The sequence below is a fragment of the Corapipo altera genome, unplaced genomic scaffold (genome assembly GCF_003945725.1).
Source record: "Corapipo altera isolate COAL_440 unplaced genomic scaffold, ASM394572v1 0, whole genome shotgun sequence".
Taxonomy (NCBI): Eukaryota; Metazoa; Chordata; class Aves; order Passeriformes; family Pipridae; genus Corapipo; species Corapipo altera.
This window is the reverse complement of record NW_020884872.1, coordinates 70848073-70873175: the sequence shown is the minus strand read 5'-3', so window position 1 is coordinate 70873175 and position 25103 is coordinate 70848073. Positions and strand designations below refer to the sequence as shown.

Here is a 25103-nt window from a genome sequence, read left to right as displayed (position 1 = left end):
CCGCCGCCGCCGCCGCCGGGCCGGGATACCCGCCCCACGGGGCCAGCTCGGGCCCGGCGGCGGCGGTGGTGGGGCCTAAGAAAGCCGAGCTGGGGGCAGGAGGCGGCGGAGGCGGCGGCGGCGGGGGGCTGGATGGCCCGCGGCTGTCGAGTGAGTGCGGTGGGGCGGCCCGGGGGTGGGGTGGGATGGGGCGGGGGCGCTGCTGGGATGGGGGCGGTGGGAGGGCGGGCGGCGTGTTGTTCCTCATCCCCCGGAACGCCACGGTGCTGCCGGAAACAAATAACAACAGCCATGGTGAAGGCGGGGGGCCCCGGGCCGGCGGGGGCTCCCAGGCGGGCGGGCGGACGGGGCTGTGCCAGGCAGCACTGATGGGAAGGAGCGGGCAGGTGTGTGTGGGAAGGGACTCCTCCTATCTGGCTTTGAGGGACACCTTGGCAGCTGTGCGTCGGTCACTCCAGCGCTAGGCTTGGTACAGGTTCACAGAACCTCTCTGCTCAAAGTCAAGCTGGGAGAAAAGAGGCAGCGCTTTCCGGAGTGGTACCCTCCGATGGGCGCTTCCAAACAACATATGTTGAGTTTTGGCTCTTGGACGTTTAAAATGTTCCATCGGAAATATAACGTTAAGATTGTAAAAAAAAAGTACTCTATAAATAACGATTCACCCCAACATGAGGAAGAACCTGTTTACGCTGAGAGTGGCAGAGCACTGGAACAGGCTACGTAGGGAGGTTGTGGAGTCTCCCTCTCTAGACACATTCAAACCCCACTTGGACGTGTTTCTGTGTCACCAGCTCTAGGTGGCCCTGCCTTGGCAGGGGGGGCGGACTAGATGATCTCCAGAGGTCCCTTCTAACCCTAGCGATTCTGTGATAGATATCTGCATTATTTACTAGTGTGAACAGAAATTGTTTAAATTTTTTTTTTCCCGAGTTTTTTTTTTTTTCAGCCCCTTTTCGAATGGTGAGAATTCAGATTGCCAGTATATCATTCAGAGTGGCTCTGCTGTTACTGGTTGCTTGTGCATCTTCGTGATGTGCAGTCCAATAGTTAGATGGTGTTTGCAGTACAGTGATTTTAATAACCAGTCATTTTGTAGGTAAAGCAGCACTTTGGCAGGCAAGCAAAAGATGTTCCTTCAGAACAGTCGTGCCTCTTTACATGAGTATATTAAGCTTGCCTGCATTATTGATTTGTGTCATAAACCTGGCATTTATTTACATTAAATGTCTTGTACACTAAATGGTTACAACCGTATTTTTTCTGAAATTAAGATGCTACCATGCTGAACAGCTGTATGTAGGTTTTTAGTGCTTGATAAGTCTTTTGGGATCCTGCAGCTGCTGTTTTGCCAGGTGTGGTGAGCTTGTACCACTGAGTATTATCTCTGTAGTTGGTAGCTTCTCAGTATTGTACATTAACACAACACTGTCATGTGTACCCTTTCAGGAGGAGCCTGTAATATACAAGTGCTTAAGACTTTCTATTAAAAGCCTTCCAGATTTTTGTCGTACTTCAGTTGTGCAAGCTGATGTCCCTCTTGCCATTCATTTTTTTATTTTATAGGTAGAAATATCTTGGAGATATTCAGTAGCAGTAAGGCAATCTTTGTTCATTTTTATTTTGGACAAAGTTAGGTGTGAAGCACACTTTTTCCCTGTATGAAAGAAAGTGACGAGGGGCTTCAGACTTGGGGAGAGGGTGCATAGTTTGGCTTGTGGATAAAAGCTGCTATATGAAGGCTGTTCTTGTAAAAATCAGTTAAAAAAATTTGCCCAAGCCCTAAATCTAAGAAAAAACCCTTCAGAATTTGTGTGTACTTAGAGGTTGATACTGCTGAGCAGTTAAATTATTTGAAACACTTGCTTCTCTTGAATGTGTCAGAGGTTTAAAACTACATAGAGCTCCCTGCAGTTGTACCCATTGTGAGGAGTGAGGGCACCAAGAATGGAGAAACCCACTATGGTGTTGTCAGTGATTGCCTGCTGGGAAGGCCACCTCACTTGTTGTAGATTTGCAAATTGTAGGAGGCAAAAGCTTTGACTGGTAGAAGATCTTAAAGGAAGGAGACTAGTTAGGTAAAAGAAGTAAGGAAAAGAAGGACAGGGAAATTTAAGTTGAAGAGCCAAGGAATGGGCCTAGTTTCACTTCTAAGCTTCCTTGCTTTGCTATGCATTTGTGAAACAAATAAGGAAAATGGTTTTTCGAAATCTGGAGTTGATATACATAGGTGCTGACAAGGTAATATCTAAGTTCCTTACCTTGTTGATGACCTGTGGTGTTAACAGTATGATTTTCAAGTGGATGGAATGAAAGTTTTATTTCTATGAATGTAGGAAGTAATAGATAAAGTTGTATTAAGTAATAAAGTTCTGAGGATAAGAACATGAAATTGGGAATTGCCAAAAATCACCTGCCTGTACAGTCTTACCGACTGTCTTCCCTAATTCAGAAGTATTTGGTAGTCTTAACATAGCTGTGGATGTCACCTTCTCTTCCTCTTTCTTCACTGGACCCCAGCCTCATTCAGTGCATAGAGCAGATAATGCTCATTGACTAATTAACTGGGTAGTCCTATTTATTGTTAAAAGTGGGTCAGTGCCTCATTCTAACATGCGTGTTACTCTAATCCTGCTTTGAGTACAGGATTATTAATTTACTTATAGGTTTTTCTGTGGTAATCACAAAGGCCCCCCCAAATACCAACGTATTTTCACAACATGTGGGGTAGGAATATTGAGTGACAAGAAAATGGTAAACAGTGAAAATACAAGAAATATTTCAGTGCGGAAGTATTTTGACATGAGAGTATGAAGTGGAATGAGCAGGTGACATCCTCAGAGCTAACCAGGAGAAGTTTCTCAGGCAATGTGTGGTTAAGCTGTTCTGTGCTGTAGATGTTCTGAATGCTAACAACTGACAGGATTCCAGAAGTGGTCAGATAGTGTTAGAAGAAAACTCTGCTTGAGATTATTTGATGCATCTCTGATTCAGACTCATCTTCCTCTACATATGGCTGAGAGCCTGCTGGGAAATCCTGCTTTATCCTTGCCTCATGCGTGTGCTTTTGTCCACATATCCACTGCTGTTCAGCGTCAGAGATGAGGTAGTGGGCTAAATGTGGCTTTGGCCTGATGGTGTGGCTTTTTATGTTCTTGGGGAGCAGGACTGACCATGCTGATGAGCTCTGCCCACTCTCAGAAGATAACAGTGCTGCCCACTGTCCCCAGACTGTTTGAAATTCGGAGCACATGTGTTCAAAGCATCATTCCTTTTCCTTCCACAAGAGTTGTGAATGCTCAAACCTTCTGCATGGTTCACCTTCCATATGTAAGGACTGCCTACAAAACAGGAAACATAGTTACTATTACCTGTCTAAAATTTGATTAAAAAAAATCCTTTTCAGTAGAATCTCTGTGACAAAATAAGGGGGAAAGAAAAAGAAAAAAAAACAAAAACAAACCCGAGAGAACATTTTCTCCAGATTTGCTAGCTGCTAAAATCTACACATGGTGCTTTTCTAATAGAAAAGTGTGTCCCTCATGTCAGCCCAGTGAGCAGCAGTGGCAGCAGGACCAAATCTGTACTAGGCTGTAGAAGGAGGGAAATGGGGGAATGACTGGTACTTGATATTTAAGGGAAAAGATATGAACTGTGTCCAGTTCTGGGCCCCTCAGTTCAGGAAAGATGTTGAGGTGCTGGAGCAGGTGCAGAGAAGGGCAAGGAGGCTGGTGAAGGGACTTGAACACAAGTCCTGTGAGGAGAGGCTGAGGGAGCTGGAGTTGTTTAGCCTGGAGAAGAGAAGGCTCGGGGGAGACCTCATCACTCTCTACAACTACCTGAAAGGAGGTTGTAGGCAGGTGGGGGTTGGTCTCTTCTCCCAGGCAATCAGCAGTAGGACAAGAGGGCATGGCCTTAAGCTTCACCAGGGGAGGTTTAGGTTACATATTAGAAAGAAATTCTTTACAGAGAGGGTAATCAGCCATTGGAATGGGCTGCCCAGGGAAGTGGTGGATTCTCCGTCCCTGGAGGTTTTTAAGATGAGGCTGGACGTGGCACTTAGTGCCATGGTCTAGCAACTGTGGTGGTAGTGGATCAAGGGTTGCACTTGATGATCTCAGAGGTCCTTTCCAACCTGTCTGATTCTATGATTCTGTGGATTAATAGGATTTTAAGGATTAGCCCAGGGAAGGATGAGGAGAGGGCATGGCAGCCTGAAAAATTTCTCTTCTTGTATCTGCTTTGTGTTCTCTCTAGCACTTTCTAACTTCTGTGAGCAGCAGACCAGCAGTCTGCTTTGATGCACGTGTCTGGCTTGTTCCTAGGGCACTGTCCCTTCTCAGTGCTGCTGGGGGGGAGGCTCTGGAGGGAAATGTGGTTGTGGTATTAAAATGTGTCATGTATATACCTAAGTCAGGCAAGTTAAAGTTACGTGGACAACTCAATTGTATTTGTTAGCTTTCAACTAGTTGAACAGGTGTAATATTCCTTTGTTTGTAGACCTTATAGTAGATGTTGATAGATCTAAAGCTAAAGTGTGGCTCTAAACATTTGCTAACTTCCCCTCTGCTTTTTGCTGTAGAGTGCATAACGCAGAGTGCTCACCCTTTTGTCTGGCCTCTGATTCCTCTAAATGTGTCTAAAACCCCGAGGTGCTGAGCTGAGGAGTGCCAGCTACGCTCAGGGCCGGCAGCAGCAGCGCTGGTGGGTGGGTTGGTACCGCTGACCAAGGAGCTGGCCACGGTGAAGGTGCTGCTGCTGTTGCCCAAGTTTCCTGTGCCTGGGGCTTGCCCACCCTCTTGTTGTGAGATGTTTTCGTCTGGCTGTCTACTAGAAAGCCTTTTGCAAAGCCCTGCTAGGAGCCCTGTAATTGAAATACAGGCCTGTGTTTCTGCAAGGTAATGTTTTTTTATGGCTACTGAGAAAGCCTGTCTCTGAATAGACTTTACTGCCAGCTTGTGAGAAGGTGGAAAAAGACATCAAGACTTGGGGTGTGTTTGGGTGGCCTAATAAAAGTATTATGTCTGTTTTTGTAGCTCATCACCCACATGGTATGTCTGGTCAGAGCAGTAGTGGCCCCTGCTGTAGCCAGTCTGTGCGATTGATTAGTGGTTAGCTTAGTGAGCATTACAGCTGAGGTTTTGTGAAATCCATAAATATGCTAGGATTGGTGTGGAAAGACCTAGCCATTTGTATATTTTTTACTTTTTAAGAGGTGTTTGAATTGTTACACAGTACATTCCTTTTTAAACAAAATGAAGCAGTGGATATAGAAAAAATGGGAAGATAACCATTCAGCAAAACAGGTACTAAAGGTAATCTGTTGCATTACAGTTCTTAATGCAGTGAAACAATGATCAGGATTATTCTAAATATGGATTTTTCTTATCTTTGGTAGCATTTCAGTATTTACAGGTTGAAATATTTAGAAACAGTTATTTCAAACTTTTAAATAGTTACAGTATGTCACATACTGGTCACTTTTCCCTGGGTTTGTTTCTTCTTCACTTCTATGCAGAAAATAGGTGTTATAGTAAAGATATATGATTGAGAATTCTATTTTCACACGTTTATACTTTTTGCAGATGATGCTGTATTAGTTGTGTACCTCAGTTGCTTGTTTGTTTGTTTTTGAGAGGTGTTTCCCTCTTTAATTTTCATTATGCTTTTTCCAAGAGTAGACAGATCATACAATTTTCATCTTGTTTTGCTCTGAATATTTTTAAGAAGGGGGAAGTCAGTTCCGAACATTGAAGAGACCTTTGGAGACAGAGACAATTGAGAATTGAAGAGTAAAAACAATAACGAGTTAGAGATGCATGAGAGAAAATGAAAATTACTGATTTCACTTAATCACTTTTTGTCTCTTATGTCAGCTCCAGAAATCAGGAAATTAGACATGGATTTTCTTGTTGCTTTTACATGTTTCATGTGGAAATCACAGAATGTTATGAGTTGGAAGGGACCCATAAGGATCATGGAGTCCAACTCTCAAGCGAATGGCCTGTGGCCTGGAGGAGGAAAATTTTTGAGGGGAACTAAGAAAAAAGAAAGGAGAGAAAGAAAAATGTCTCAATCTGCCAAGTTTTATGTAATTTTGAGGGACAGTTTTATCATATGAAACTTAAAACCCCACACTATTAATTGGCTTTGAAGCTGATTTTATCTGTTTATTCACTTTGTGGGGTTTTTATATTGTATGGGAAATCATTCAAAGTCCAGATATTTCACAAAAATTACAGATGCCCGAGGAGTACTGGTAACTACTTGTTTCTGGTAGAACTCACCCTGTGTTGGGTATTGAAGAATGTAAAGCAAGCACTATTACTCCTGTAATTGTCTTCCTGCTTCACAGGCAAACATGAAAAGGAGCGTGTGTGGATAGTTACATTATGTGAGCAAACTCTATATGCTGTGTCTTAATAATTTGATGCTTGTTTTTCAAGATTCAGAACATCCTTATTTATTTTCTATTTAGCAGGTATTAGATAACTGGTTTTTTTAGGTATCACTGTAGGAGTGGGCCTTCAGGAATTCTTTGAATGTCCAGAAAATAGTGACTTTGGGGACTAGCTCAGGAAGAGTTCCTTGTGTAAGGAGCCACCTAGAAGCAAATTTAGATGGCTGTGGGAAAAGTGGACAATTGGTAAGTGAGAGTGGGGTGATAAGCACAGGCAGAAGCATTTCTGTAGAACCTCCAAAGCAGGAAAAATAATCGTGGCCATGAGGCAGTTGATGAAAAGGGGGTCAGTGGAGGGACTCAGGTAGTAAGCTGATGTGGCTGATGTTTTCCTGATCTACTGCTTTCTAGTGAAGATGTAATGCATTATACCACCAGAAAAGTGGTGTGGTCAATCACTGTGTATTGGACATATCTTGGAATCAATCACACCCTTTGTGTGTGCATTCGTGTATTGGCTCCACAAGTCTTTCAGTAGTTGAAAAAGTTCCAATTATGCGATTGTTTTGTTTGATCTTCAAAGATATTTTGTGCTTAGAACTTACGTGTATTTTTTTAATTTGCTTCCTAGCACCATTTTACTCCTGACCTGTTTTAAATTTGAGAATAGAGATTTAGCAACAAAGTACAGATGCACAAAAGTGAGATGGGAGATCTGTGTTGCATAGGTTGTTGTCAAGTTGGTCATGCAATATGTGATTCCTGTAATCTGTGGGTAGAGTCCCTTAATTTCAGTTGGTCTAATGCTGAGGCAGCTGGCAGGAAGACCTTTTATGCATTCTCCCCAGCTGCTGTGAAAAGTGTCCTAATATTCTGTTCAGGTTATCTGCACACACTTCATTCAACTATGTTTATTAAAAAAGATTTGATTTTGTTAGGGGTAGGCTATAAAACCAAAAGCTTAAGTGTTTGAAAAATTTGATGCAGTTTGTTGAATAGTTTGATACAATGTTTTAGGAATTGTGAAAGCTCTTGGAGAGGGTTAGTTCTGAAAGCTATGATATTAAGTAATTACATTACTTTACATTGCTGTTTCTGATAAGAGTAGTTCTGGTGACTCTTTTGAGAAAGTATCAACTTTAATTTGTATTATCACTGTGCTTTTGGACTTGGTCCATGAGGAGGAGTCCAGCTGCTCTAGACTCTGTACTGAAACTTTTACGGAGCAAAAGGATGGCACCTATCTTTATTTTTTAGTCTTTGTCAGATGCTTCTATGATATGTGAGATAAATAAAAAAGGAGACAGTCCAGTCTTTTAATATTATGGTAAAGATAGCTGTTTTCCTTTACTTGCCCATGAATATCTCATTGCCTAGTAGGAGTGTTTGTAAATACGGCAGCATTTCTCAAACTGTTTTGCTTCCTGCCTGCCTTTCAGCCAACTCGGTTTGTTCATGCTGTCTGTCCTCCAACTGCACTCTCTGTTGCAGCATCTGAACCCAGGTGTGTGCTTTTACTTTTGCCTCTCATAGCTGGGAGTGTGGTTCACTTTCTTTGTCTGCTGCCTCTATTTCAGCGATTCTTAGTCTGTGCTTCAAAAACATTGCATTAAATGACAGAGGCATAAAAAACATCAGAGAGTCCCATTTCCCTAACAAGTTCTAACCGTAGTGGCACTGTAAAGAAACACTGAGTATATGTACTAGTGTGTAGTGCTTATGAACTGTTAAAGGTGTACAAGTGAGGTTAGCACCACCAGCACATGATTATTTCCTGATGCAAGTAAATGTACATGTCAGTACAAAGCAAAGGAAGACAAGCATAAGCTTCTCTGGCATTTTGGTGCCTCTAGGAGACTAAAAGGACACAAATCTTAAATGACTTACCATAGATAGGCTTTGTATACAAGTTTTATTGGTTTTGTCTCAATATTAGGATAGCTGTCTCTGTAAAATTCCACTGGAGATATGGCACTGTAGTTTTTACTGCTTCATATCTAGCTGAGATAACACCTTGTCCCTTGGATGCACATGTATACAATGAACCTATGATTCAGTTTACCAAGCTGTGAAAAGTGCACTGTTGCAGTGCTGAGGGTTTAAATCAACATTATATTTGAACTTTTTACCCAACATAAAAATAATTGTACAGGTTTTTTTTAAGCAGTGATAATAGCAAAATGAACTATTTCAATCCATGTTCTGTTACCTTTCCAGAAGTCTTTAAATTGTTGTTTTGAAAAGTGTCAGCTGAATCTGTTGTGGCCTTACTTTAGCTCATTCATTTTGGGGGCAATATATCACATTACTAGAAAGGATCCTTTTTGATATTAAGAAGAGTGTCTGAGATGATAAGTGCTGATAACTAGGTTCATAAAAGAAGCAGTCTAGGATAATGCAATATTTGTTTACTCTTTAGTGAAATGATAGAATGAAAATATCAGAAATGCAATCTTTTCAGATAGTATTAATATTCAGATAGTGCTGGTATTAGACAAGACGAGCATTAGACTAAAACTAACTGAAACCCACCAGTTCTGTTGAAAGGCATATGATGAATTCATCATAGTACTACTCAAGCACTTAAGCTGTGATGAGATACTTTGTTTCTGAAAAAATGTCTTTGTAATAAGGAAGGCAAAAGTAACTATGCTTTTTTTTTTTCCTCTTTGGTGGCTACATCTGATGGGAAGCCTACTCTCTGCTGAAATTCTGTGGGAGAGGAATTATGTAAGAAGATATTTATTTTTAATTGCAGTTGTCACATTAAGCTGCAGTGTTGCTCACCAAGCAAGAAATTTATTAGATAATGTGTGTATAAAGAATGGAAAACCTCTTCTGAATTTCTCAAGATGTTCTATTTAGTTTCTTTCCAGATTTGCCAGGACGTTACTTCTGTCTTTAATATTGATGGAATTTAGAAATTTGTTCTTGTTTTCACATGTGCTTACAAAACGTGGGCTTTTTTCCCCCACTGGATTTTTAGTTTTTCCCTCATACTTCCATCTTTTCTCTGACTTGCCTAGTCAACCTTTCTGCTTTTATAATAAAGTTGTTGCTTCTCTCCAATAAGAGCCTGTTGAAAATATATACAGCTTTAGTGCATGGATAGTACTGTTACACAACACACAGGCTTATCCCTTTTTAAAAAGAAAAGCCAATTTGGGATTTACCTAAAATTGTCTAAACTTACCTAAGGTTATAATCAATGCTTTTTTTATTTTTTATTCTAATAGGATGGTGTGTGAAATATTGGGAAGTTGCTTGCAGTTGTTATATAGGAAAGATTTGGATACGTAAATTGAATGTGAATTAGTAAACACATGAAAATAAAAACTTTATAAGGACTAAGATCTTCTTCTTCCAGCTTAGGCTTCCATTCTTTTTAATACCACACTGCTCATGTGGTAAAGTGTGCCCACTTCTGTAGACCTTTTATGGATTGCTTGTGATAAATAATTTTACTTCTATTCATGCTCTGAACTACTGTGGCTTTGCAGAAGCAAGTGAGAATTTCTGATTTGCCAAATGTTTGACAGAAGGAGGATAAAGTCTTCTACTTCTCATAGAGAAGGCCAGGTGCTAAATACAGTAAAAGTACCTTGGCTGTTTAGGTATTTGCTGGGCTTTGAACAGTGTAAAAGCTGAATGTCCCTTTGAATGCAAATGGAGGATGTAGTGAACACACTTTTTGTTCTATAGGCAATGCAAGAATTTTTTTCGTTTTTTCTGCACTCTTAATTTTCTTGCTAATTACTATTGGGAAGTCAGTTTAAGGAAGCTAGTGTTGAGTTTTCTTTTGAAGGCAGTAGGTATGCTTGCACTTCTACAGCATTCTCTTCTAAATATGAGCTACTGCCAAGAAAACTGTCCTCTGCTCCAGTGAGTGTACTTTTGATGGTTTTTTTTGATTGTTCCTGTGGAATATGCTTTCTTGTGGTCTTAGTCCCTCTGCTAGCTGCATGTTTCTGAACTGCTTGGAAGAGGACAATGAAAATCGTCATAGTTGAAAGCCATCTTGAAATTGCTGTTCCACCAGTAGAATTGAGCAATGTGAAGTACTGGAGTACAGCAATTTGTAGTAACGGCTCAAGGAGGCTGATTGGAATGGCCATACCATTGCACTTAAGTACAGAGATGCCCTTCCTGCTGCTAGATATAGAAAATGTTCTGGAGTAGCTTTTGCTGTCTGGAGTGCCCAGTTAGATATCGGTGTGCCAACAGAAAGCCTAAATTGTAGGTTTGAGCAGCTTTAAGTGGCTTGGAAAAAGCTTGCGTAACTAGTACCAGCGGTAGAAAGGCAGCAGTGTCAAAGATCTGCTTTGTCGTTCCCAGCAGCATCTTCAGCCTTGCTCAGCTCTGGGGTTGCTGCCCAAAGCCTGCTCCTGCTTGCAGCTTGAGCTGCCTGGCACTTAGGAAACTTCATCCAGAGTGGGAGCAGAGCACCTGGTGCTGTAGTTGTCTCCCAGCAAGGTTACCTGCACTGACTCCAGTGCTTTGTTTGAATAATGGGTGACTGAGCTGTACCAGTGGTCTCAAGTTACTGGAGGTCAGCTCTGGGATTTCTTTGCACCTAGAGGGCTCTTCACGTGCCTTACTGCTCCGTGTGGCAAAACTTCCAGATTCTCATTTGCCTCTTTCCAGTTTGCAAGGTTTTGTGCGTTAGCTTTATGTGTCTAATGGAGAAATGAAGGTCCATGGATTCTCATGTTGACTCTAGCATAGTGAGGAGCAGTGAAAGAAGCAGAAAGAATAGTCTTTCTTAGTTCTTCAACAGAGCCTGAAGGATTGGTAAAGCTGATGGTGTCATCTGAGGAAGTAGCTTGCCAGTTGGTTAAAAATTGGATAGAATCTGGAGTTTCTGGTGAAAGTATGAGATGAAATAAGAGATACACTGTTGAAATTATGTACTGTACCTTGAAATGACAGTTGTTTCTGGAAATGCTTGGTCAGTCAAGTTGTAGCATCTTTTACAGTCAAGATATAGCATAAAAACTGAGAGTTTTTTGATAATGGCTGAAATGCAGGCAGAGAAAGCTATATTGGAAATGCTTTTTTACGATAATTAAAAACCACAGTGAACTCTGAAAAATTTATGGGCAAACTAGACTGAAACTACTTACAATTAAACATGAATTTACTATCTTTTTATTTGCTTCTATGAACGAGTCCTAGTATTTTCACGATGCCAGAAAATGATTGTGTTAAGATACTAACCTTCCCAGTGTAGGTTAGGGAGTGACCGTAGTGGATAGGATGAGACAGTATTTGGCATTACTGCAGACATTAATATTTTCCCTGGTACAGTAGTTGAACCATAAAATAATTTTCATAAACTTCTGAATGTGAATTTCCCAAATGGAGGCAAAGGAGGAATAGAAGTTTAAAAGACAAATCCCAAAAGTTTTGTCTTTTTTTAGGGCTGTAGCAAGAAGACTTCTGAAGCTTCTATGTGGCTACTTATTTAAAATTATGAAGGAGAATCTAGGGCATGGATAGTGGAGGGAGTTTTATTTTCCTATTATCTTAGCTAACTTTTAAGACTTTTTAAGAAAGAAGTTGCAATTTTTTGGTAATTAGCATCTTTAAAGTTTCTTAGGTGTTTCCTTCAAACCTACAAAGTGTACAAATAATATTCTAGATTAGGCAGCAGTACTTTAAGAATCTTTTTCCATTGCAAAACTGGTGTGTATTGCCACTGAGCTATTTATCTCAGTTTGTTTGGTCTCTCACATACAGCTCTTCATTTGACGTGCTGTTGGTGTTACCCCAGTTGGCTGGTTCATAGAGCTCCAGCCCTGGGGAGTGCAGCTGGGCAGTGTTTCCGTCTGTGGTGTGTGTGCTACTGGTCATTCTCTCTTCCAGCCCTTCCTGTGATTATGTAGGACTGTACTTCTTTTGCTGTTTCCTCTGCCTACTGCATGGAAATAGCTCAGCAGGTCATGTGGGCTCTTTTGGAGGGAAAATTCCTGTTCTGATGAAACTTGAGGGTTTATAATATGCATTCCTTTAGCTGTGCCACAAAGTTGCATTTTATTTCCTTCGAGGGTTAGGATCAGGAAGTTGTTTCCGGGTGTCACCTTCCGGCTACAAATCCTCCCAGAAGTTCAAGTTGGATAGTTTGGTACAGGATGTTCTTCTGTGTTGGATGTGTGCCTTCCTACCTTGGAGCTACCCATTACTCATGCCTGTTGGCTTGCAGTGGCCTGGCCATTGTGATAAGTGTCTTTACAATTCCATGTGGGTGTTTTTATGGAAGGTTGATTTGAACTGCAGTTTGTATACCATTGCAAATACTTTCTTCTTTTTTTTTTCTATCGAAGTAATACCTGCTTGAGTCTTTTGTGTTAATTATGACTGCTTCTTGTTCTTTGTAGTTTAACAAAAAAAAATTAATTCAATACCATAAAAGTTCTGTACTTGTATGTCATGCCCTTGTTTCTAGATGGGATGAATTTCTTCTTAAATCCTTCATACTGGCTTTCAGTCTGATTTTTTTTGGCTACATTTTATGAGAATGTTGCCACTTTATGAAGTATGAAATAATGAACATTGTCATATGCTTTTAAGGAAGCATTTAAAATGTTTGTGGTTTCTGTGAAAGGACTTGAGATATTTTGAAATGTACATTTTCTATATGTTACCCTTTAAAAGAACCAGTACATCCAGTTGCAAACTCTCCCGAACAAATATGTTTCCAAGAAGGGTATGCAATAATATAGGTTTTCATAAAATGAGCTTGCCTTCTAGTTTTTTTTTAGTTCATTTATTTTCTTTTTTTTTATTATTATTTGCCTTGCTATTCTTGTTTCTAAAGTTCAGACTCCTCATCATCTCTTTCTGCATTTGTACTGTAACTTCATGCTACAAATGCTCTCATTTAGCAACCTCTTTCATAAACTTTCTTTTTCATGCTGTGCACTAATATGTTTCTAGTTGTTTTGCTGAGAAGATGGTAGTACCAACCTTTTCCTTTTCTACTCTCTGCCAAAAAAATATGTAAGAGATATTAGCACTTAAGCCTATGGTAAACTAATTTTTTTCTGAAACATTTTTCTGTTTCTTTTCCTTCCAGTTCCTGGAATAGATGGCGGTGGGTTAGCTGATGCTAATCTAACAGATTCCTACTTTAGCACCAGCTTTATTGGCGTTAATGGATTTGGAAGTCCTGCTGAAACGAAGTATCCCATGATGCAGGTAATAGCAGTGATTTGTATTGTGTTTCATTAGTTCTGGCTGGTGCTACACCAAAAAGGGAAAACTGTTCAAGAGTCAGGACCAATGGAGCCTTCTGGAATGTCATCTTATACAGAGTATATGCTCACTTTAATCTTGCAAATGGAAATGAAACAGTATCATTGCCTTAAAGATAGTCTCTATCAGCACTTACCTGAGCTGTTGTGTCAGGCTTTGCTGCATACAAATCTAGGAACTCTGTGTTCCTAGATTTCTTTTCAGGCTCATAGCTTTTGATAGCTTTTTATTAAATATATACAAATTAGGTTTTGAAACGTATCTAAGATCAAAAGTTACTGAAGCAAAATGTGAACTGTTAAATCTGAAATTACGAGGCAAAAATTTCAGAATTTGTAAACTCAGATTCAGGTGATGTTATGTTGAATTCACATTTAAATCTTCTGAGATGTTTACCTGTATTTATTGTGTTCTGTAGATGTTGGCATAAGAACTCCCTTGAAGTAGAATTTATTGTGTAGGTAGTATTATGCAAAATTTACAACAAAAGGCTGTATTTAAAACTTAAATGAGTATCTGTGGAATTAACACACGAAGTACTGTAACAAGTCCCTCAAAGTGTTATGCTTTTTAAAAGAAGCATGGTCTGTCCATGAAAAGATGATCTGTCCTGTATTTAACAAACCAGCTTCTGGTAAACAAAAGAGAGCACAAGTCAAATAGTTCACACTGAGTCCTGACAACAACTCTCTTCTTTTATATCGAGGAAACTCTCCTTATGAGCTTACTTTGATCTCAGTTGTGGCTGTATTTTGGATTGAAAAATAACTCAGCAAAAGGTGGGAATTAATTAGGTGTGTTCCCTTTTTTCTTTTGTTTGACTGTGGCGTTTTTTTTTTTACTGCATGTTTTCAAGAAGGCTTATTTATTTCAAGAAGGCTTTCATATTCAACAGAATTGCCAAAGTATGGAAATGTTTTAATGACAGTGATGTGTGATTTAAAAAGAAAAATTTTAACCTCTGATCCCAATGTGTACTATTGAATCTGGCAGTTAAAAATGTTTTGTATCACTGAGGTCATAAAGTTTTACATTTTTAGCACAAAGTCATTGTTTTGTGTCCTTAAAGTGTATTCTACAGAAACACAAAGTTTTAATTTTAACTCTTTCTTCTAGAAAGGCAATATGGCATGGATCTAACATGAATGCTCATAGGATTTTTAAATACTATTGCCTATGAGATTAAAGTTAAGGCATTGTTGTTTCTCTTTGAGGAGAAATCGATGTCCCTCTTGCCCATTCGAGGCTAAGGAAAATTACTTCTGAAGAAGGGTTTCATTAGTGTTGAGAAAGTGCTTACAGGCATTAAACTACAGTTTAAAAAGCATTCCTGTATCATTTTTTTTCCTTTGAATCATATAATTTAAGTTCTTGTTTGCATAGGTAAAGCTGGTAATGCTGTCTGTTTTGATTCTGTGTCAGCTACTAAGTTAAATCCATACCAACAAAGTGTAGTCACTTGGAATGAGATTTTCCATGTCATTCAGCCCTTTGGAGAACAAGACAAGGGACAAATTTTAGTGGATTTCACTTTAAATAATACTATATCTTTATGATTTGGAACAGAGACTTTAAATCTGATAGATTGGTTATTGTGTCCAAATCCTCTCCAAAGAAAGGATTTGCTTGCTCTCTCTGAAAATCTGCCCAGATTTTGTCACTTGATTAAACCTTTGCAAAACTGGTTTATATAGGCCCACTGGAGACTTCCTAGATGTTAGATAATTTTCCAAAGATGTAATCTGCGTTAGCATGTTCCAGCTTGAGTACATTTTTGCAGTTATAGCTCTGGCCTAATCTAAGCCTTGCCTGAACTCTGAGCAGGAATGCTGATCTGCTTCATTTGCCTCTTTTCTTCCACTTCAGACTGAAGCAGCATGGAAATGGATCTATATTTAATGAAAGACAGCTGCATCTGGGTTAATTGGAGCAGAGGGGTCTGTAAGGGAAAAGAGAATTTATATTGTGGGATTAGAGAAATTCAGCTGAAATGAATAAAGAACTAGGAAAGGCTGAGCAAAGGGACTGAAGCAGAGGGGAGGCATTGGTGGGACACTTGCAGGATGGGGACTGGAATTGTACAAGTGAAATACACAGAAATTGAACAAGGAAAAGTTGTTATAATGCAAAGGTGGGTCAAAGTAGGGTGGAGAGAATAAATCCATGTGCCTGTTTCTCTCCAGGTCCTTGAATCAAACTAAAGATACTGAAAATTTAGTGTTCTGCCATCAATGAAACATCAGACATCTTCTGTAAAATATCTCATTAATTCTCAGTTTTTGCAGATGGAAGCATCAGTTCCATGTGAGTTACCTTGTTATCTCTGGTGGCTCTGTGTAGTTCACAAATAGATGCTTTGGTGATGCAATAGGAGGCAACTTTCTTAGCTTGCTTTTTAAAATTGGGAAATTGCGCTGACATGTGAATAAACACATTGATAGAAAAACACTAGTAAGATGCAGTTAGATGTTAAGAAATGGTAAATTTAGGTTACCAGTGCAGCCTTGAGGTTATATATTGAGATATATTTCTCATAATGTTGTATGATTTTTTCTAGTGGGAATATTATTAGTGGAATTTGTTCAGTACTGAAGATGTGTGATGCATCTGTGTGTAATGAGTATTCATTTGATATTCGATTTAAGTGTTCATCTTACAGTTCTGTACCTTATTCCTGCATGGTGTTCACATACTTCTTGTGACGACTTTTAGTTGGCAGTGCACTTCACTGTGCAGGTTACAATTATTCTATTAAATTTTGTGGGACACTTTCCACATCAAGGAATAAAATAGTTTGCATTTTATAGATGCACGGGAAGAAAAAGGATAGCAGTTGTACAAGCAATGCCCCAACAGTGCTGGCAAACTAGAGACTCCAGAGTTTTTGAAACTAATCTTTACAGCTGGAAGGTGGGGAATGGAATTAATGACCACCAGTAGAAGCTTGGTTCAAGTGCTTAACTGACCTCAGTCTAGCAAAGATAGTAATAAAGTCAGTCTCTTCTGGCTAATGCTCATTTTCTGTTACCATGAGATAATTTTTCTGCACTCCTTGTTTTTATTCACCTTTCAACATAATCATCAGGGATTCAAATGATGAGTTGTCTTGAGTATTCCTATTTAATCTCCTGAATGTAATTGTCATGTGCAGCACATAAAATAAAGGTTTGTTGAAAAGAGTGTGTGATTGTATATATTGGGGTTGTTATAATGCATAGGTGATGGAGTCAAACTGCATCAAGCAAAGCTATATCTAAATTTAGCAGTTATCACATTTTTGTATGCAGTACCTAATCTCTAAAACTGATAGTGTTAAATAAACACAAAAAGGAAGAAAAGTAAAAGTGGATTGTATCATGATGAATTGGGAGTGAATGTGCTGCTTTGATCATGAATAACAGATGAATAGTGATCAACATTTCTGTAGAATGGATATTTGAGATTGCATTCATATTTGTTGAAGAATATTTTATGAGATCTAGAACATACCATGGGGCTTAAATTAGTGGTGAAAATGCAATTAATGGCAATGATTGTTTTGCAGTGGGGAAAATAGAGCAAAAATCTGTGGTACAATTAGGAAGAGGCAGAATTTTTCGAAGTGGCCGTGGTCTAATTCTTCCTTTCTTAAAAATATCTCTTGGCCCCATCCTTCTACTTCTCCTACTATGAAGGCCTTTGCTGTTAGCCAACCTTTCATTGCCCCCCATTGTCTTCTTCTGTTGTTACTAACTTAGTTTCCTATTGATGAATAGTCTTCTGTCCTCATTGGTTTGTGGTTTTCTGAGATAGTGTTGTTTCACATATCTTTTCTTCCCTGTATCTGCATATGCTTTCATGTACTGTATTAACAGTATTGTCTTCCAGCTTATCAAAGCACGTATTTTCTGTTTTCCCCTTCTCTAATGACAGAACAGGCCTGCACAACACATGGCCCATAGCTGCATGCTGTCCTTGAAGCTGTTCTCTTTTTTTGGCATAGCAGCAGCTGCCAAGAGACAGTCAGAGGTGTGGTTCAAGAAGCAGCTCATTGCTTTTGGCATTCCCAGCAGTGAAGAGACAAGAGCTGGCTGGCTGGGATGCTTCTAATGCTTGGCTGTTTGCTCAGTCGCTCTCCTTGTGCTACTTGGCTGGGTGGTGTCTGTGTTCCTCTGGCATTAGTGCTGCCTTGGACTAACTTGTGGCTTGATCAGAGATGCAGGTGGTGCAGAAAGGAGCTTTAGTAGTGTTATGTTGGGCTGTTAAAAGAGTATTATAGCAGGATGAGGCAGAGAAGTATTTTAATGTCAGAATTTTTAATGTATTAGAATTGAGCAATTTGGTTGTAAGAGCATAAAACAGTAGAAGGTGCCTTCCTGTGTTGCTTCACAGAAGTCTGGTTTTCTTTATTTTGATGGGATGAGTTTTATAACTACATGGCTTCCAGTCGACCGCAGGTTATGCAGAAATGAAAAATCACAAGTTTTCAATTAATCACCCTAATCAAAATAAAAAAGGGGGTAACAGACTTCAGTATTGAAGTTGGCAAGGCCAAGCAATGGAGAAGAATTGGTCTTGCTTGCTTTTGCCATGCTAATGTTGGTGTACTAAACATTCTCGAATAGCCTGAGAAGTAGAGACCATGCTCACTTCAAAGCCTTGCAGCTGAATAAACACAAAGACCTTTGTTGCCATTGCTGCATCTGCCAAGAGTCAAGTAATAAAACTCTCCTTATAGCACAGAAGCTTGTAAATGTCTTCAATTTTTTTCTGTTGAGGACTTAGTGGAACTACAGGCGTTTTATTTTAAATATGAAATTATGCAGTTGTTTTCATAATGCCTTCTGAAGAAATCCAGTTGCTTTGGTTCAAACAGTTGAGTGGGACATGCTGTGTAGATGGTGCCAAATATGCTAACTGTGGAAGACAAGTTACGTGTTGTTTAGAAAGGAAAACAACAGGTATCATCCTTTGTAGGTCACAGAATCTGACAACTAAATGATTGGTTTGGTTATGACAATCTCATTCTTTCATAGGATAACTTCTTTTATAGTCCAATTAACATTATTTTAAAAATTATAAAAAAATTTCTGAAATAAAGTTCCAGTAAAACAGTATTAAGATGAAGAGAATAGATTGTGACATGCAACAAAAGATTTTGAGATGGCAGAGCTTAGCACAGGAATGACCATGAGGAAAATGTTTATTTTCTCAGAGTTAGGGCAGGGAATATGGAGAAAAAAGAAACAAATATTATCTCTTATATATTTTGGGGAAAAGAAATGGTGGAGAAAAAAGCAAAAGCATTCACTTAAGTCTTCTAAGCTATGTAAAATTAAATTTGTCTGCATCAAAGTTTTATTCATTCTCTATCTTGATGAGAATTTTGTAATATGTACTTTAGTGGAGGGAAATAAAAGTAAAGCAAACTTGTCTTAAGTGCAACTATAATTTTGAGTTTTTACTACTGACTACTGAAAGGTGGAGGCAAGGTGGTGTATACCTTTAGAAGGTGGGAATGTTTCTTGTAACACTTCTTCCTCATATACTGCACCAAGGAAGTACTAAGAAGAAGGTGAATGGTGTTCTGGAGTGCATGAGGTAAAACACTGCTAATGGTTTGAGAGGTGATCCTTCCCTTGTGTTCATCAGTGATGAAGTCACACCTGGAGTGCTGGGCCTCTCAATACATGAGAGACCCGGATATACTGAAGAGAGTCCAGTGAAAGGCCACAAAGATGATGCAGGTACTGGAACATCTCTCACGTGAAGAAAGGCTGAAATAGAAAAAACTTTCTAATTTCTTTTAAGGGAGAGGGGCAGGATGTATTCCAGCCAGCCCAGTTGAATTTTGACTAGTGTTTAAAGAACCTCAATAAATCATAGCAATAGGCAACCAAAGGAAAGGAGCTTATTGTAACTGAGCAACATTGGTGTGGTAGTTGGTTATGACAAAGTTGTCTTTCTGTATTAACTTCCATATGATTAAAGTCTTGGTATCTTAAAGTCTGAAGCTCTCATATGGGTGCACTTGCCTTCCCTGGCAGGTGTAATATTTAATTTTCTTCCACTGTTAATGGTTGCTCTTACCTTAGTGGAGCTTTCATCCTTTGGGCCTGAGGTGCTTGTGATTGTATTCTTCTTGAGATTGAGTTTATATGAAAAATAGTTCAATGCTATTTGAAGAGACTGAGAAGTGTTATTTAAAATCAAAGCTGCATTCCAGAAAACAAAAATAACCAATAGTACTTGTGTGTTCTTTTAATTTTTCTTTCAAGACCTTTTCAGCCTCACTTGTTAGGAAATCAGACACATTATGGCTAAATGCTTTTGGGTGCAGTGAAAATATTAAAACAGTTTAAAAATCCCTTACTGATTACTTGCAGGTCTTCTGTGAATAATGTTAAGGTAAGAAGCTTGTGCATGTGTAATAAAAGTGAGCAAAACAAAAAAACTCATGAATATGGTGGAGGTCTTTTAACCTCATTCCAGGTACAAGCAGTTGTTAAGGCAAGAGCTGCCCAAGATTGGCGAGACATGCTTTGGTTTTTCGGAATCCTGATTCGCGTAGAAAACATTTGCACCTTGAACAAGACTTGACTTTGTAAGAGCACAGTTGATGTTCCTAAATTTTGTTTGCACTGTGCTTTCACAATCCAGAACACTGTGCTCTTGCAGTCTCTTGTGCACACTGTGCGGTTTCAGTGATCATCATGTCAACGCTGGTTTTTGTCATCACAGTCACATCACTATTCACATTAGAAGTCTGTTGGTTGAATGTTTAACTCCTGTACTCAAGGATGTAGTATACTGATGGCAAAGAAGTGCTTGGTTTTAAGTTTAAGCCATGTCCTTGACCACCTTTTGATATGAGTTCTCAATATCATATTTATTCCTGTTTTGACAGACCATTACCTTTTGCATTAAAATTATTAATAAATCCGGTATTATAAATAGACATTAATACTCTTTATCTGAACGTGGACAAATTTTGTGCAAATCTGAAAGGTTCCCTTTAGGCAATTTCTTCCTAAACCCCTTTGTTCTGTGAGGATCAGTGTGGATGTATCAAATGACAAAAAGAAGATGCATAATAGATATGCTTTTCAAGTATTTGTGAAAAACTATTTAAATTCTTTCCATTGCTTAGGAAGGGAATATGGCATATGATTAGCTGAGTTACTGTAATCCAGAAATGATTTTGATGTATTTTTATTTTGATGACGATGAACAGTAGGTTGAGTTTCCCTGAATTTGGACTTTTGTCCAAATTGTTAATTTAGTGAGTCTCTCAGATTGTTACCATCTTTTGTAAAAATAAGTAAACTTTGTTTCACTAGAGGCATGCTTTTTGTTTAAAGTATGTGTTTATCACTTAAGCTTTTAGTGAGATTTACACTGTGTAAGAAAGAAGTTCAGTATATTTAGGAGCATGAGACAGGTGATATCAAAATAAGGAAAGAGCACATAGCAGACACCTTCCTTCAAGTCTTGAAGAAGCTGAAGGGTTGCATGGTATTTACATGTGTAAACATTCCATGTAAAAGCTACTCTGCACAATCTATTTGGGTTTTTTAGATATGAGTGTTAAAAGTTGCAGCTTCTGATGAAGTTAGTGGTGCTATGAAAACTGCAAATGTTGAGACACTTCAATTGCCATAGGTTTACAGTCCTGCTTCTGTTTGTTCTCTTGCCAAAATTACTCCAGAATATTGATCTTTCTGGTCAACAATTAGATGAAATGGCATTGAAGTAATGCAGTTCTTGCCCTTTGCCACCAACATCGAGACTGATCATGGAAAGAAGTAAGCATAGAGAACAACTCTGGTGACCAGTTTTGAGTCAGTCTGTGTCTAGACTACTAAATTGAACTTGCGTAGAAACTTTCCTTGATGCTTAGGGCCAGCTGGCACAAAATGGCCTGTTTGTGCTGGTGTATGCTCACCCACGAAAGCAGAGTCTGAGTGCAGACTGTCTATTTGTGAAGGGTTCTCAAACCTTTTCACTGCTGAATAGTGCCTGGAAATTGGCTGGGAGATTCTGGGTTGATGTGGGCCAAAAGCTTGCAAGGGAGTATTTTAACAAATTACTTGTTGTCTCTCTTAGTGATGAAGAACACTTCCTGACCTTGCCTCCCTTTCCTTCTCATACTTGTGCTTCCTGTTGGAAAACTGGTCAAAGACAATAATAAGCAGGAGTAAGAAGACACTTTTAAACTTCACTGTCAAAGCAGCAGTAGCTCTTAGAGCAGCACTGCTTCACTTCGTCTAGTTTATTGCTAGGTAATATCTCTAGAGGAATGTAGGAGAAGCAGGTGGAGCCTAGGAGGAATGTTGAGAGGGTTTCAGATGTCCTGCTGTCTTGAAAGAATTGCATGATTTTGCTGAAAGGTTTCAGCATTCATTTTTATTTTTAAAAAGAATCTATCAAATAATTAATTTGAATATTTTTTGTTGGGGAAGTTTCATGTTGTGATGATACCGTATCTTAAAGGGAGGAGTTATTTCAGGAGTGCAGTGTGAAAGAATGTTTAAAGGAGATAAGTAATTGGCTTACCTAATGTTCTGACAACATGCAGGAAGAGAACCATAGGTTTGGTAGACCCTCCTAATTTAGAAGAAATTAAAGAAGATAGTGTTTTGTTTTGATATACTTAGAGTACCTACTAAATGGTGAATAATACACAGGTTTCATAGTCTGTTCTTAAAACTTTCTAAATGTCATACCCAGTGCCCTCGCTTGATCTTTTATAGTTATATTTTACATGTACACTTTTGTCTTTTATTTTTGCAGAGGATGACAAATAGCAGCAGCTCCCCTAGCCTTCTCAATGACAGTGCCAAGCAGTATGCAGGCCATGGTAAGTACTTCAAAAGTAATACATGTAGAAGTACGTTTGGAAATTTAAGAGATTCACTTTTGCAAAACTGACACTTAAGGAGATTTTATTTGTCCTCTGGTTTGATTTGAGATGCAGTAGAACTTTTTTTTTTAACAAAAGTATAATGTATGATTACTCTTAATACAAAATTGAAGTGGTACTGAACTCATAAATTTTCATCCTTCTCTTTGGTTGGGGGGGGGGGTTACTAAAAAAAAATCATTATCAGTCCTGTCACTTTGAAGTGAAATGCTAGTTTGGATATCCATTGTAAAGCACTGATAGCTTAAGTGTTTATGTTGCTTCACCATAGAATCCCTTTCATTGTGCTTCTTGAGTAAATTGTTGTGTAGAATTAATGTAAGGGTGTTTTCCCTTAAATTTAGGGTGTATGGATTTTGTGAAATGTGTCACACAATAGCTGGTAAAAATCAACTACTGCAAGCAGTACTTTACATCTTATATTTTTTTCCCTGCTATAGGGAACATGGTTTTCAACTGAACAAAATGTCTCAATAGTCCAAGCCTACATACTCACTAAGTTATTGTGCAGGATATATTGGGCTTTATAATGTCCTCTTCAGAATCACTGCAGATTATTTCATCTGTAGCTGTCAAATTAAGTTCCAAAGAAGAGGGTACTGCTCCCTTATGGCAAGGGCATACATTTAAAATAAAGTTCTTCTTTGAAAATTGCTGTGTAAATTATGTTCTAGAACTTCATTTGCATGTCCGACCCTGCAGCTAGTCTACTTACTAGATTTATAATTTTTTAAGCATGCTAGTAACTACTGTAAAATGAACTTGCTTGAAAGTCAAAATTTGTGGGAGTTTTCTTTTTATTCTTCCTAGTTTCTTTCCAGGAGCCTTTGAGATTAACTCTACTTCTTTTGTCCAACTGGACAATTAGCTATTCAAGGCATTGGAGGTCTCCAGTTTTAAATGCAGTTAGTTTAATTGTGTCAGGCCAAGTAGTGATGGTGATGCATGTGAAGGAGAGAAAACAGACTGACTTTTGGAAACCATTTTAAGTTCTGATGTCTCTCAGATCCTTTCCCCACCTCCTCCCTGGCCCTGCCAAGCAGTGCTTCACTTGTAGAATTACCCTTTTATGGAGTATTTATTATGGGTGAAGAAAGTGTTTCATGAAAACACCAATGTTTACAACTGGCAGTTGTCTGCTAATTTGGCAGCTCTGTCCATGCAGTTTGGAGTTTTAAGTTGCATGTATTATTGTTACACAGTTTTTGGTACTTCAGCTCTGGAAAGGATGCACAGGGACAAAGAAAAGCAATAAAAAGTTACTAAAAGAATGTAGACTTTTGCTACCATTGGTTCTGATTTAAATTTCTGCAGAATAGTGACAAGACAAGCAAAATCCACATCACTCCTTTTAAGACTACTATGCAGAAGGTTGCAAATTTCAGGTAACTGAAGATCATAGAATCATAGGATCCTTTAGGTTGGAAAAGACCTAAGATAGATCCAGCTGTTATCTCAGCACTGCCAAATCCACCACTTAGTGCTACATCTACACAATAGAGCTACGCTGTCCCTCAGTGCTACATCTACACAATACCTCTGGGGATGATGACTCCTGTAACTTCCCTGGGCAGCCTGTTCCAGTGCTTGTCAACCCTATTTGGAGGAGCTTCTGCTGAATTAGAAACACTGTGTTATATTATCTACAGGATTAAAAATGACATGCACATGTAAGTAGCACTTACAGCAGGTTTTCTGATCAGATGAAGGCTTTGAAATGTTAGGTGGACTTTAAATAGTGTCAACAGCAATTTAACTTACTGAATTCTGCTAAGGAGCAGCATTTCAATTAACTTTGTCACAACTATTTTTATCTATACAGAAATAAGGTAAAAAGTATAAAATTTCTTTAAATAATAGCTATATGTGTGTGTGTGTATACATATATATATATATAACATGCTGATTTTACATTCTTTTTATAGATCCACTGACTTCACCAAATTCATCCTTGTTTAATGACTTTGCTGCCCTCAGCGTGTCTCAAAGGAGGAAGGTAGGCAACAACTAAATCTTAAGTAGCATGTTTGTCTGTCAGTTGACAGGGAAGAAGATCTGGAATAACTCGAAATGCTACCTGAAAGAAGGATGATTCTTCTAATGTTCTTAGATTTATTTTAATATGTCACTGCTGATATAAATAAGATCTTACCTACTTCATTTTTTGCTACGTCAGATCAAGCTGCTGCTGTTATTAAGAAATATTCCAGGCGTTTGTAAACTGAGGTTTATAAGAATTCTTTGAATATGAAAATTAGTACATAGCCCATTGAATTTGAAAACAAATAACTTTTATTCTACTAAAGGACAATGACCTCAAGCCTTCGTGGCAGCAAGTTCAAAATATGTTAAGAATTATTCTCCCATTTATTTGTACATGATGTGATAATAATTATAGCAGTTTGAAATGCATTTAGTTTAAAAGACATCCTGATATCATTGGAGAGCTCGAGTTTGGGGGTTTTCTCCTCCCACCTCTAATCTGTATTGGGAAATCTTTCCTTTGCTGAGGGCTAGATGTCATCTTCAAACACCTTTGGCCTGCAGCAG

General features: G+C 38.7%; 1 protein-coding gene across 1 annotated transcript in view; it reads left to right on the top strand.

Annotated features, from left to right (window-relative positions):
- The window catches only part of PAN3 (poly(A) specific ribonuclease subunit PAN3), an 80689-nt gene that overhangs the window by 465 nt on the left and 55121 nt on the right, over nucleotides 1–25103 (top strand). Inside the window, 4 exon segments of the mRNA XM_027651777.1 lie at nucleotides 1–150; nucleotides 13473–13594; nucleotides 22424–22490; nucleotides 24479–24549. The exon segment at nucleotides 1–150 is cut by the window's left edge and continues 104 nt beyond it. Of these exon segments, the coding sequence (XP_027507578.1) occupies nucleotides 1–150; nucleotides 13473–13594; nucleotides 22424–22490; nucleotides 24479–24549 (410 nt within the window).